This window comes from Sapajus apella, unplaced genomic scaffold (assembly GCF_009761245.1).
Source record: "Sapajus apella isolate SASKATOON/1434 unplaced genomic scaffold, GSC_monkey_1.0 scaffold36, whole genome shotgun sequence".
NCBI classification, from domain to species: Eukaryota; Metazoa; Chordata; class Mammalia; order Primates; family Cebidae; genus Sapajus; species Sapajus apella.
This window is the reverse complement of record NW_022436976.1, coordinates 32,545,388-32,559,292: the sequence shown is the minus strand read 5'-3', so window position 1 is coordinate 32,559,292 and position 13,905 is coordinate 32,545,388. Positions and strand designations below refer to the sequence as shown.

Here is a 13,905-nt window from a genome sequence, read left to right as displayed (position 1 = left end):
ACTGTGTAGCCAGTGGGTGCTATTCTGTGAAACTAATCATGAGTGTCTAGGAACCAACTACAGGCTTGAGCTTTAAAATCATGGTTTTAAAGCTAAACCTGTAATTTCCGAGTGGGACTAGATCACAACCAAAGATAACGAGAGATTTCAGTTTTAAGTGCATTTAATCAGGAGGAAGGGTTTGGAAAACTAACTCAGGTCTATTTATTGTTTATGCGGAAATAAAGTTTTATTTTTGCTTGAAGATGGTTCTTAATTTTTTAAAACCTAATTCCTAATCCTCACAAAGATCTTTCCAACAGCAAGTTCAGTAAGTTCGGGTTACAGTAAGTTGCCATTGGCTTCTGGCTCATTGAGTGATGGTGGGATTGCAGTTTCGTCTTCTCTACAAACTTGCCCCTCACTGAGGAGATTCCATCTCCTTAAAAATACTCTTCATTTTCCTAAGGAGTAAACTGCTGCTGCATGAGTTCCTATTTGTGGAGGGAGCAGCTGCCACCTGACTTCACCTTCACGCACCAGTGCAGCACGAACAGGGGCTTTTTTGATGGGGCTTGGGAAGCTGCAATAAAGTCCAACATGCAGATTGTGAATGTTTGGTACAGCCGCCAGGAGACAAGGGACAAAGGAACCAGCCCCTGTGGGCTCTGCTGCTTAGAGTACTTTGTCCTTTCTCAGTTCAAGTGTGCAGGAAGAGGGGTCAGCACTTCACAAACTGGTGGGTGACCTCGTAGATTCCCACAGACTCCTGGGCCTTTTCATCATAGTCAGTCCAGTCCTGGGAAACAAAATAGCAATGTCAGCCTCCCAAGGCAGAATGGAACAGTGGAGAGCAGAGAAATGGGACTTAAAAGCCCTAGCTCAGGCTCTGACTCAAATACGCATGAACATGTATGACCCTGAACAGAGCCAGATAGCTCAGGCCTAAATTCCAGCTCTTTCAGCTGTGTGACTGTAGGCAAATCACTTAACTTCTCTGAGCCTCTTTTCCAAGTCCTGTCTTCTATTTAAAAAGCCAAAAAAAAAAAAAAAAAAAAAAAGAAAAAGAAAAAGGACAAGGTAGTTCATATCGAATGTTGAAATAATCAAATGAGGTAACACATTTAAAAGCATTTACCAGCCGGGTGCCGGGCGCAGTGGCTCATGTCTGTAATCCCAGCACTTTGGGAGGACAAGGCAGGTGGATCATTTGAGGTCAGGAGTCCGAGACCACCATGGCCAACAAGGTGAAAGCCTGTCTCTACTAAAAGTACAAAATTTAGCCAGGGATGGTGGCAGGCACCCATAATCCCAGCTACTCTCGTGGCTGAGGCAGGAGAATCACTTGAGCCCAGGTGGCAGGGATTGCCGTGAGCCAAGATTGTGCCACTGCACTCCAGCCTGAGTGACAGAGCAAGTCCGTCTCAAAAAAATAAAAAAATCAGCTGGGCGCGGTCGCTCACGCCTATAATCCCAGCACTTTGGGAGGCCAAGACAGGCAGATCACGAGGTCAACAGATCAAGACCATCCTGGCCACCATGGTGAAACCCTGTCTCTACTAAAAATGGAAAAATTAGCTGAGCGTGGTGGCGTGCACCTGTAGTCCCAGGTACTCGGGAGGCTGGGGCAGAAGAATCATTTGAACCCGGGAGGCAGAGGTTGCAGTGAGCCAAAATCGTGCCACTGCACTCCAGCCTGGCGATAGAACAAGACTCCATCTCAAAAAATGAAATAATTAATTAATTAATTAATTAAAAGCACTCAGCATAGTACCTGGCACACGTAAGAGCTCAGTAAATGCTAGCTGCTGCTATTATTAGATGCTATGCAAATGAAATCAAGTTTTTGTCCTTCCTTCAAGGCCTGAGCACAAAGCTTTTCTAACTGCAGGCTAGTAATACATCCACTAATATAGACTACTTCTTCTTCTTCATGGTATTAGGCTCAATAAAGCCACCAAAAACACTGAATTAGGAAATACTGAATGAATACTCCCAGGGAAAATACAGGGTTAGGTTCCCATGAGCCTCTAGTAACATTTTCATCAACCAATCAATAATCTTACTTTATGTGTTTCTGTTTAAAGATACCTTATTTAATATATACTGTTGATTCCTGAACACTGAACTCACAGCCAGCAGCACGACAGCTCATGCCTGAATAAAGCTTATCTGTCTAACACGTATTCTCTCTGTAAGGGACACAGCTTTATTACATGTAGGGACGTTAGAAAGCACTTCAGCACTATACTTGAGGCCATTTAAACAGCAAAATCACAAACATACAAAAGCACAAAAATATGAAGTTGGCTTTCCATTGATGAGCCTCATTCACCAAAAAATAATTCTCACCAGGTACCCTATAGTACCTCATAAAGCCCCCAAGTCTCATACCTTCTCCTGCAAATTAATGTCACTGAAGACTGTCCCCGACTCCGCACCTTCAGCAGCAAACCCAGCCTGCAGGGGACAAGGTGGCAGTTAATCTTGGGAGAAGGAGGCACTAGGCTCTATGTGAGGGCTGGCCAGGTTGCTGGCTCTTCTCACGCCTTTGGGATGGTGGGCAGAGATGCAGTATGAGCACTTGTCTTGGAATACCTGCTGAGCTTCCAGGACCCAGCAGCTACCTCAGAACTAGAGTGGTGGTTTCTCTGAATTACAGCCCTGGACTAGAAGGCAGCAGGTGCAGAGTAAACCTTTCCACTACCCATGATGAGCTGAAGGCCCCTGGGCATGTCATTTCCCAGGCTGGACCTTAGTTATTTATCAAATGGGGAGGAAGTATTTCCTCTTCTGCCTATCTCACAGATTTGTTGTGAGGTGAAACACCGTACAAATAAAAGGGGATGAGCACTAGCTCTGGAGTCAGATAGACCTGGGTTGAAACTATAGCTCCATGGCTTACTATGTGACCCTGAGCAAGTTGCAAAACCTCTTCAGTTTCTTCCTCATCTGAAGAATAGGATGAATAAATTCATAGGGTTACTAAGAGCATTTTTTTTTTTTTTAGACAGTCTTACTCTGTCACCCAGCTTAAAGTGCAGTGGCGCAACCTTGGCTCACTGCAACCTCTGCCTCCCAGGTTCAAGCGATTACTCTGCCTTTGCCACCCAAGTAGCTGGAACTACAAGCGCCCACCACCATGCCCAGCTAATTTTTTGTATTTTTAGTACAGATGGGGTTTTACCATGTTAGCCAGGATGGTCTTGATCTCCTGACCTCATGATCTGCCCACCTCGGCCTCTCAAAGTGCTGAGATTACAGGGGTGAGCCACCACACTCAGCTACTATGAGGATTAAGCATGGGAACATGTAAAAATGAAGAGCATGGGTGCCCAGGCATACAGCAGCCATTTAATACGGGACAATTATCACTATTGCTAAAAAGGAGAATGTCTAGTCCATGGTCTCTACAGCTCTGGCTGTCACTTCATATATCCCTTTCCCAAAGATAGAGATTCCCAAGGAAGATACACACACACCTGAGGCTGGAAATCAACTGGTTCAAGGCCTCGGCACTCAAACTCCACTATTGTCTTGAAGTTCTCATTGTCTTCAGCCTAGAAAGAAAGTGTATTGAGGTAGGCCCAAATGAACTCTCAGAATGACCCTGTGGCCCCTCTCCTTCCTGCCAAGGGGGCATTTACTGCCCCTGGAGGCCTAGCATGAGTCGCAAGAACAACTCATCCCCTTCTCAGAGGAAGCCTGCCTTAGGCACCTACTCCCTATGAGGCTTTCTGTAGACATGGAGGCTGCAGGAGAACAGTGTGGATGCTGGGTCAGCCTGCCTGGATGGGAGGTAAGCTGCCTCTCTTCCCCCTCTGGGCCCAAGATTCCTAAACTGTCAAATAGAGCCGAAGAAACCTCTACAATTCTATTGTCAGATTTTGAAATGCATATAAAGTGCCCAGCACAGTGCTCAATAAATAGTAAATAAAATTATCAACACCAAAAACGTGAACAAGAATGTTAAGCTCTTAAGTCTCAGATCATCCAAACAGACCCAGCACACTTAGCCATAGCCTTTTGCTCACCATCTGCCACGCAGCAAGGGCGGAGGGCTGGCTTAGAGCCTTTGAAATGGTAACATATGTGGAGGGGGCATACACGAGGCAGAATGGAACAGTGTGGAGAGCAGAGAAGTGGGACTTCAAAGCCCCAGCTCAGGCTCTGACTCAAATAATCATGAACATGTATGACCCTGAACAGAGCCAGATAGCTCAGGCCTGAATTCTAGCTCTTTCAGCTGTGTGACTGTGGGCAAATCATAGCCTCTTGTGGGGTTAGGTGGCCAGGAAATTCATGCCTACCTGACCTAGGGGCTTAGGGACCACAAGTGCCATGCCCCCACATTCAGTCTCATCCTGTCACTCACTGTAAAATTACTCACTGTAATTTCCTGCACACTGACCACATCTGGCACTGGTAAGGCGCTTCTCTGTTAAACCCTAGTTTGATTATTGCTTGTATTTTCCACTAGATTATTATTAACTTGTGGGCAAGGCCTCATTTAATTTCTCTTTAACTTCAGGACAGAGCCTAGAATTTGGCACAACTCAAGATACTTTAAATAAATACAGAATACAGAATGGGTGAATACAAATAACTGGCTTTCTTTAAACAAACAGACCTAAAGCACACGCTCCCTCACTCACCTTTGGGCTAACTTGTTATGCAGTTACGTATAACTATTTAATAACACTGATGCCATAAAGGATAGGATGCACCAAGCTCTACCCTAACTATGGTTCAGAGAAAGCTTGCTAGTCCCCTAAAACGAAGACAAGGCAAGTGCTCTCAGTGATGCAATCTGAACACTGAGGTTGGCTCAGAGTTATACTGGCAACAGCCCATATACCAAGCATTCAGTGTACGGCGAATAATGACTGAGTGAACGAAGAACCGAATTCATGAGTGATAATGTCCTATGGCAGGTCACTCTGATGCAGGCGTGAGTCCAGAACCCAGACAGTAGCTACTAACTCCAGTTAGGATTTAACCCCACCATGCCTGCCACTACAGCAGCAAACTTACATTGTAAGGCTTGATGGTGCTGCTTAAAATTTCTGAAACAGAAAAGAGAACACAAAGTTGAATTGGGTCCATTCCCTGGTCCCACCCGGATGCACAGATCTGGCCCTGGAAAAAGATCACACTGCACAGGTGTTGCATCTTAGGCCCGACTCCACCCACAGGTAACATGAGCCTACTTTCAGCCTGCTGCCAGGAAGCTGTAGGCCCCCCTGGCAAAATTCAGTACACACAGCCTGACCTACCGATGGAATTTTCTCTTGCACACAACTTGCACTTCTGGACCATGGAAGCACTGCCACGGCCCCCCTTCAGTGCCACACTGTCCTGGCAAAGAGCAAACAGAACTTTCAGTCACATATGAATTAGATGCAGGGTCCTGAGGAGATCAACCCCACCACTAATTGTCCAGTTAAAAGAGACCAAGACCCAGAGAGGGTAACTTAGGCTCTTGGCGAGCCTTCCTGAGGAAAAGAAAGAAGGGCTTCCCCTTGATTTTGAACTCTGCCTCATACCTCAAAAATGCCTGTTGAACTCAGTGCCAATCACAGTGACATGTGCCCTCCCAAACCACAAAAAGCAGACAGCAAAGAACTGGAGAGAAGGCCAGTTTCCCCAAATCCCTGCTCAAGAAGTGTATGTGTGTTTGCAAGTATGTATGTTTGGGGTGGGGAACAGTTACCATCAGCCGGATGTACTGCCACTTGTCTGAAATCTCACCACAGTTGCCACATTTCATCTTTGGGGGAAAAAGAATGTTAGTAAAGCAGTTGGCTTAGCTGCGCAGACACCAAGGTAAGGGTAAGAAAAGTGGGAGGTGGGCAGGCTCATGACCTACCCTGTTGTTGGCAATCTCACTTCATCCTTAACAACAGCCCCAACAAGGACATAACTAGACTTATCTCTGGGCAAAGGACAAGTAAGGCTGTTTCCTACACCAGCGTGCCCACCCTCCTCCATGAAGTGCTCAGTGTGGGTGGGGATTCTAGGCTTTCATGGTATAGAGATGGCTTCAACAGGGGAGGGGGAAATAGGGAGAGATTTGATCAAAGATATGGGAGGAATAAGTTCTAGTGTTCTATAGCACTGTAGGATGACTATAGCTAACAATAATAGTTTCGAATAGCTAGGAGGAGGATACTGAATGCTCCCAACACATCCCAACACAAAGAAATGATCCATGTTTGGGAAGAATATGCTAACTACCTTGATCTGATCACTATACATTACATATATCACAACATCACTATATACCCCATAAATATGTACAATTCTTATGTGTCAACTAAAAAAATAAAGAGAGAAATGGACTCACCAGGCCCCCCATCCACTCTGCTTGGTTAGAAGCTTTATGTTCCCACAGGCCCTGTATGTCACTGGTTTAAGTATTTATCATTGATGTTACTCTATTTTTCTGTCTCCTTCACTAGATTCTGCTTCTTGAGGCCAAAGAACAGATTTTCCCAAGTAAGCCCTGGTATTCAGGCTTCAAAATACTGGGAAATAAAAGCAGTCGGGAGGCGGCTTCCCGAAGAACAGGGCTTTTAAGAGGTAGAGGATGCTGGGATTTAGAGCAGGAGGAAAACAGAGCAGAAGCTCTGCGATCTGAAAGAGTTTAGAGCCTCGAACTGCGGGGTAAGGGAAGACCTCTGTGGACATGTCACTAGAGTACCAGCTTTACCAGTGTGGGAGGGGAACGGAGGAGTGGATTATGCATAAAATTAAACTATTTCACAATAAAGAAAACCAAATAAGTGGAAGGCGAATTATTCACCTTATAAATAATCACAACGTCCCTTTAAGTAACATTTCGTTCAGTGTCTGTTTACAGACCAAGAAATATTTAACACAGGAAAAAACTACAAAATGAAGCTATCTAAGACTGCCAATTAGAGATAAACCAATACACTTTAATAAAAAGCAAACGTAAAATTCTAATTAGGAAAACCCCAAACACCTAATGTGCCTGGTTAAATAATTTCTCATACTGCCGGAGAGAAGGCTCCGGTTCAGCACTGAGATCTGGACGGGCCGCCTCTCCCCGGGCCCCGCCCCGGCCGCACCTTCAAATACCACCGGAAGTCCTCGCCCACAGGCCGGAGATTGGTGATGTTCTCTAGCGTGGCTTTGAGCTGCAGCGCGATTTTCTGAAGGGGAGGGCCAGAGCGACTGAGTCAGGCTCGCCTGCGCAGCCCCACGCCGGCCCGACCCCCTGGATTCCCAGCCGTGGGTGCCACAGGGAGACAAACATTCCTTCTGCCTCCCGCTCCTTCAGCGCGAGCCCACTCGTTGCTTCTTCTCCTGGCGCGAGCTCTTGCCTCCCATATCCTCGCCACCTCCCCTCCATGTCCCCGCCGCAGCCGGTCTCCCCTCACCCCCATGGTGGCCCGCTCGGTCCGGCGCTGGCTGCGGCTGTTGCTTTCAGGCGCGTCGTAAAAGACGGGCGCCGTCTGCGCACCCTCAGTGGGGCCTGGGGAAAACGACACCCGCGTTTTACGACGCGCCGGAAAGCAACGGCCGCAGCCTACGCCAGACCAAGCGGCTCACTGCGGATGGGATCTCTGCTTGCGGCTGTTTGCCTGATCCGCGGGGCTTTTCTCTTTTGGGGATCTGGGGCTAGTGGAGGTCAGTCAGGTCCGCGAGCAGCCCGTGCTCAGACCCACGGAAGCCTGACTCCAGGATTCGGTGCCACAGACCCTTATTGAAGGCCGATTTTGTGCCTACACTAAGCGGACACTACGCGCACAAGACAGTCCCTGCCCTTCAGTTCTTTCCTAGCTCTTCATGCCTGCCGTCGAACTTCTCATGCTGCCAGAGAGAAAGCTCCGGTTCAGCACTGAGATTAGGACGGGACGCCTCTACCCGGGCACTGCCCCGGCCGCACCTTCAGTTACCACCGGAAGTCCTCGCCCACAGGCTGGAGGTTGGTGATGTTCTCCAGCTTAGCTTTGAGCTGCAGCGCGATTTTCTGAGGGGGAGGGCCAGAGACCCTTCCTGCCCTCGAACTTCTCAGATCACGTCAGCTCCTCCTCCCCAGAGCAAAAACTACAAAAGGAAGAGTTACAAGACTGCCAAATAAAGATAAACCAATACACTTTAAAAAGCAGAGTGTATTGGTTTATCAGATTTGGGTATGGTGCCATTGTTTAAACCGCCCTTTCCTGTTTCATCCAAGAGACCTGGTTTCGAGGCCCCTCTCCAGAGGGTTGCCCTGTGTCCACATCCTTCTCACTGTGGTCCCTGAGACTGGACACTCTCCTTCAGCTGGCTCTTCTCTGGGGGCCCACCTGGCTTATCCTTCTATCATACTTTTATTGAACTCTGTTTTACCTAGTCTCCTGTCCAGGCTACATCTGAGACCATGCAGGAGCTGTGGACGTTAACGTTAAAAGGCACAGCTTATTCAAGACTCGTGGGAGGTGGAGCAAGATGGCCAAATAGAACCGTCCAGTGATCCACCTCCTCCTCTACCCTGGCAAGAACACCAAACTGAAGAATTATCCACACAAGAAAGCACTTTCATGAGAACCAAAAAATCAGGTAGCAATCACAGTACCTGGTTTTAACATCACATCAAGATATAAGGCAATGGCCGGGCGCAGTGGCTCACACCTGTAATTCCAGTGCTTTGGGATTACACTGGGCCGAGGCCGAGGCAGGCCGATCACCTGAGGTCAGGCTTTCGAGACCTATCTGGCCAACATAGTATAATCCCGTCTCTACTAAAAATACAAATATTAGCCGAGCATGGTGGTGCGCACCTGTAGTCCCAGCTACTTGGGAGGCTGAGGCAGGAGAATTGCTTGAACCCAGGAGGCAGAAGTAGTGAGCTGAGATCGCATCACTGCCCCCAGCCCGGGGGACAAAAAAAAAAAAAAAAAGGAACAAGGCAATGAAGAAGGTAGGAAAGACAGTCTTGAATTGCCACCACAACCCTCCATCATCCTCTGGCAGCAGCTGGCTGCCTGGCACAGATTGAAAATCTGTGTGCTTATGGGACTTTGCATTGGAACTGAGTGCCGCCCTGTCACAGTGGAAAGCAACTCAGAGCGGAATTCAACCACTGCTCACAGAGGAAGCATTTAGAGAAACCCTAGCCAGAAGGCAATCATCCATCCCAGTGGTCAAGTTCTGGCGAGCCCCACCATCACTGGCTAAAGTGCTCCAGGGTCCTGAGTAAATTTTAAAGGCAGCCTAGGCCACAAGGACTGCAATTCCTGGGCAAGTCCTGGTGCTGTTCTGGGCTCAGAGCCAGTGGACTTGGGTTGCACACAGACTAGTGAGATACCAGCTGGTGAGCCAAAGGAGTGCTTATGCCACCCGCCCCCCAACCCCAGGCAGCACAGCTCACAGCTCCAGGAGAGACAGGAAAGGAGAGGAGAAAGCAAAGAGGCCTTTGTCTTACAACTTGAATACTAGCCCAGCAACAGTAGAATAACCAAGCAGAGTCCTGAAGGCCCCTTGCCAGGCTCTGTCTCTCACATATTTCTAGAGCTACTGTGGGCCACAAGGGAACTGCTACTTTGAAGGAAAGGACCCCATCCTGGCAGGATTAATCACCTGCTGACCAAAGAGCTGTTGGGCCTAGAATAGACATTAGTAATAGCCACAGTACTGGGCAAGACTCCTGTTTAAGGAAAAGAGAGGAGAGTGTAGAAAGGACTTTGTCTTACAACTTGGGTACCAGCTCAGCCACAGTAAAATAAAGCACCAAGTAGATTTCTCAAGTCCAGACTCCATGCCCTAGCTCCTGGACAGCATTTCTAAACCCACCCTGGGCCAGAAGGGAACCTGCCACCCCAAAGAGAAGACATGAGCCTAGCTGGATTCACTACCTGCTGACGAAAGAGCCTTTGGGCCTTGAATAACATCAGCAGAACCCAGGCAATAGTCACCAGGGGCCTTGGGCAAGACCCACTGCTGTGCTGGCTTCAGGTTTGACACAGCTCAGGTCCAACGGTGGTGGCCACAGGGGTGCCTGTGTCACTCCTCTCCCAACTCCAGGCAGCTCAGCATGGAGAGACTCCATTTATTTGGGGAAAAGTAAGGGAAGAGAACAAGAGACTCTGCCTAGTAATCCAGGGATTCTCTCAAATCTTCACCAAGACTATCAAGGCAGTACCCCTGAGTCTGCAAAAGTCACAGCATCACTGGGCTTGAGGTGCCCCCTGATGCAGTTACAGCTGCAGTGACCAAAGATTTAGATCACAGCACTCACTTCCCTTTGAATATTTGGAAAAGCCTTCTGAAGAAGGATGAGTACAAATAAGCCCAAACTGTGAAACTTACAATAAACACCTAATTATTCAACACCCACAAGCATCAAGACCATCCAAGAAAACATGACCTAACCAAATGAACTAAATAAGGTACCAGTGACCAATCCCAGAGTGAGAGATATGTGACGTTTCAGACAGAATTCACTGTCACTGAGGAAGCTCAGTGAAATGCAAGATAGAAAAGGAATTCAGAATCCTGCCAGATAAATTTAACAAAGAGGTGGAAACAATTTTTAAAATCAAATAGAAATTCTGGAGCTGATGCAACTGATATACCAAAGAATGCACCAGGGTCTCTCAACATGCAACAATGAAGCAGGCTGGGCATGGTAGCTCACACCTGGAATCCCAGCACTTTAGGAGGCCGAAGTGGGCGGATCATGAGGTCAGGAGTTCCGAGATCAGCCTGACCAACATGGTGAAACCCGGTCTTTACTAAAAATACAAAAATTAGCTGGATGTGGTGGCATGTTCCTATAGTCCCAGCTACTCAGGAGGCTGAGGCAGGAGAATCACTTGAACCTGGGAGGCAGAGGCAGTGAGCTGAGATTGTGCCACTGTCCTCCAGGAGCCTGGGCAACAGAGTGAGACTCCATCTAAAAAAAAAAAAAAAAAAGAATTGATCAAGCAGAAGAAAGAATTGGGGAGCTTGAAGACAGGCTATTTGAAAATACACAGAAGAAATGAAAGAAAAAATGAGGGATGAAGCACGCCTACAATACCTAGACAATAGACACAAAAGGGCAAATCAATAGGTTATTGGCCTTAAAGAGAAGGTAGAGAAAAATTAGGATAGAAAGTTTTTTCAAAGGAATAACAACTTCCCAAACCTAGAGAAAGATACCAATATTCAAGTATAAGAAAGTTATAGAACACCAAGGAGATTTAACCCAAATAAGACTACCTCATGTCATTTAATAATTAAACTCCCAAAAGTCAAAGATAAAGAAGGATCCTAAAAGCAGCAAGAGAAAATAATACACAAAGAAGCTCCAGTACATCTGGCAGCAGGCTTCTCAATGGAAACCTTACAGGCAGGGGAGAGTGGCATGACATTAAAAGTGCTGAAGAAAAGAAAATGTTTATCTTGGAATAGTATACCCGGCAAAAATATCAATTAAACATGAAGGAAAAATGAAGACTTCCTAGGCAGACAAAAGCTGAGGGATTTTGTCAACACCAGACCTGTCCTTCAAGAAATGCCAAAGGAAGTTCTTCATTCTGAAAGAAAAGGACATTAACAAGCAATGAGAAATCGTCTGAAGGCACAAAACTCATCGGGAATAGTAACTACATAGACAAATGCAAAATATTTTGACACTGTAATTGTGTGTAAACTACTACTATCTTGAGTAGCAAGACTAAATGATGAACCTATCAAAAATAATAACCTCAAAACACAGTGTAAGATATAAATAGGGCCCAGGTGCGGTGGCTTATGCCAATAATCCCAGCACTTTGGGAGGCTGAAGCAGGTGGATTGCTTGAGCTTAGGAGCTCAAGACCAGCTGGGGCAACACGGTGAAACCCCGTCTCTACTAAAAATACAAAAAATTAGCTGGGTGTGGTGGCATGCGCCTGTTGTCCCAGCTTCTCAGGAGCCTGAGGTGGGATTGCAGTCAGGCAAGGTCATACCACTGAACTCCAGCCTGGGTGACAGAGTGAGACTTTGTCTAAAAAAAAAAAAAAATACACACACACGCACGCACGCACGCACGCACGCATATATGCCAGGCACAGTGACTGAAACCTGTAATTCCAGCACTTTGGGAGGCTGAGGTAGGAGGATGGCTTCAGTGCAGAGTTTGAGACCAGCCAGACCCTGTCTCTACAAAAAATGAAAAACTTAGCCAGTCATGATGGCACATTTCCGTGGTCCCAGCTACTAGGAAAGCTGAGGCAGGATTGTTTTAGCCTGGGAGGTCAAGGCTACAGTGAGCTGTGATTGCACCACTGCACTCCAACTCGGTCACAGACTCAAGATCCTGTCTCCAAAAAAACTAAAAATTAAAAATTAATAAGCATGGAGGATGAAGTTAAAATGTTGAGTTTTTATTCGTTTTCTTTTTGTAATCAGTGTTGTCATCAGTCTAAAATGATGGGTTATTTGCAAGCCTTATGGTAACTTCAATTTAAAATACAAAATAGCAAATGCAAAGGCATAAACAAGATTTTTGTATATCAATTATGGATAGGTTTCAGAAGTATAATCTTGAATGAAGAAAAGTTGCAGAATAGTGCAGTGTAACACTGAAAGATATAAAGGCAATACCATATATTGTTTGGGGCTACGTATCTGTACAATCTTTAAGCAATGGACTGAAGGGATACCTGCTAAATTCATCATTGTAGTTACTTCATCATTGCAGTAGGAAGAGGAATTTGGGAACCAAGAAGACATAATTGTATCTGTAATATTTTGTCTCTTTCAGTTAAAAAAAGATTTAAAGCCTTGAAGGACAAATATTAACTGAATTCAGTATTATGGTTGGGGTGACAAGAATTTTTTTTTTTTTTTGAGATAAGAGTTTCACTCTTATCATCCAGGCTGGAGTGCAATGGCGCAATCTTGGCTCTGTAGCCTTCGCCTCCTGGGTTCAAGTGATTCTCCTCCCTCAGCCTCCCGAGTAGCTGGGATTACAGGCATGTACCGCCACGCTTGGCAAATTTTTGTGTTTTTTGGTAGACACGGGGTTTCACCATGTTGGTCAGGCTGGTCTCAAACTCCTGACTTCAGATGATTCACTGGCCTCAGCCTCCTAAAGTGCTGGGATTACAGGCGTGAGCCACTGCACCAGCCAGGAATACTTTTCTATGCTAAAAACTTTGCCTCAGAAAACAAAACAAAAAAGACTCTTTTAAATAACTTGAGGTCCTGTCAATTCTTTATAAAGTTTATAATGACTTTTTTTGGTGTCTACTATCAACTTGCCTCATTGCCCCAAGGAGGTGCACTGGAGCCAGGAACCCTGACCTCTCATTGCAGGTCTTAACTTGCCCCATAGTTCCTGAAGTAGAGTGTGGTGGAAAAAGCACTGGTCCAGGGGTCAGGACACTTGGGACCTTGTCTTAAGCTGGCCTGCTTTTAGGAGAGTGCGTTTAGGCTAATCACTTCCCTGCAAATGAGGCTTTGTAGACCTAGTTCCTTTCAGCAGGTGCAATCTTTCCTACCAGTACTTTTCCTAAAGAAGCCATGTAATTTAGCAGCAAGGAAAAGTTGTCCACAGGTCTACCTGCTGAACAAATTCCACACTACCTGGGCAACTTACAGTCCTGAATGGCTGTTGGTATTGTGATTTTAAAATGGATTAATGGAAAACTTTGCTGAGACCAGGAATTTTATCCTGTGTCATGTATGAAAACAAAGTATTTTCCCCCACACTGAAATACCTACTAATATAGATGTATCTATAAAAGATGATTTTTAAAACTCCAACCACCATACTATTTCATACCTAAATCATCAAACCAGTGTTAAATTTCCTTAATAGTATTTTACTTTTTTTTCTTTCTGAGATGGAGTCTCGCTCTGTTGCCCAGGCTGGAGTGCAGTGGTACGGTCTGGGCTCACTGCAGCTTCTGCCTCCCGGGTTCAAGTGATTCTCCTGCCTCATCC

General features: G+C 46.2%; 1 protein-coding gene across 5 annotated transcripts; it reads right to left on the bottom strand.

Annotated features, from left to right (window-relative positions):
* Positions 1–145: 145 nt before the first annotated feature.
* Positions 146–7,469, bottom strand: CZIB (CXXC motif containing zinc binding protein). 5 transcript variants are annotated; one of them, XM_032296964.1, is made up of 8 exons: positions 7,386–7,469; positions 7,074–7,157; positions 5,693–5,749; positions 5,256–5,337; positions 5,014–5,045; positions 3,462–3,539; positions 2,374–2,439; positions 146–778 (listed from the first exon to the last, which is right to left on the bottom strand). In XM_032296964.1, exons 1-8 carry the CDS (start codon positions 7,389–7,391, stop codon positions 701–703), a joined length of 483 nt encoding a protein of 160 aa, XP_032152855.1. In that variant the 5' UTR covers positions 7,392–7,469; the 3' UTR covers positions 146–700. The 5 variants fall into 5 exon arrangements, with proteins under 5 accessions (XP_032152855.1, XP_032152859.1, XP_032152857.1 ...); XM_032296968.1 differs by lacking the exon at positions 7,386–7,469 and adding an exon at positions 7,260–7,379; XM_032296966.1 differs by lacking the exon at positions 2,374–2,439.
* Between the last annotated feature and the right edge of the window lie 6,436 nt (positions 7,470–13,905).

What these genes read in the sequence shown, in the direction of transcription:
- CZIB (XM_032296964.1), bottom strand. An exon ending in ACTTCCGGTGGTATTTGAAG is followed by an intron (nt 5,750 to 7,073) that starts GTGCGGCCGGGG and finishes TTTCCCCCAAAG; the next exon opens with ATGAAATGTGGCAACTGTGG. An exon ending in ACATTAATTTGCAGGAGAAG is followed by an intron (nt 779 to 2,373) that starts GTATGAGACTTG and finishes TTTGTTTCCCAG; the next exon opens with GACTGGACTGACTATGATGA.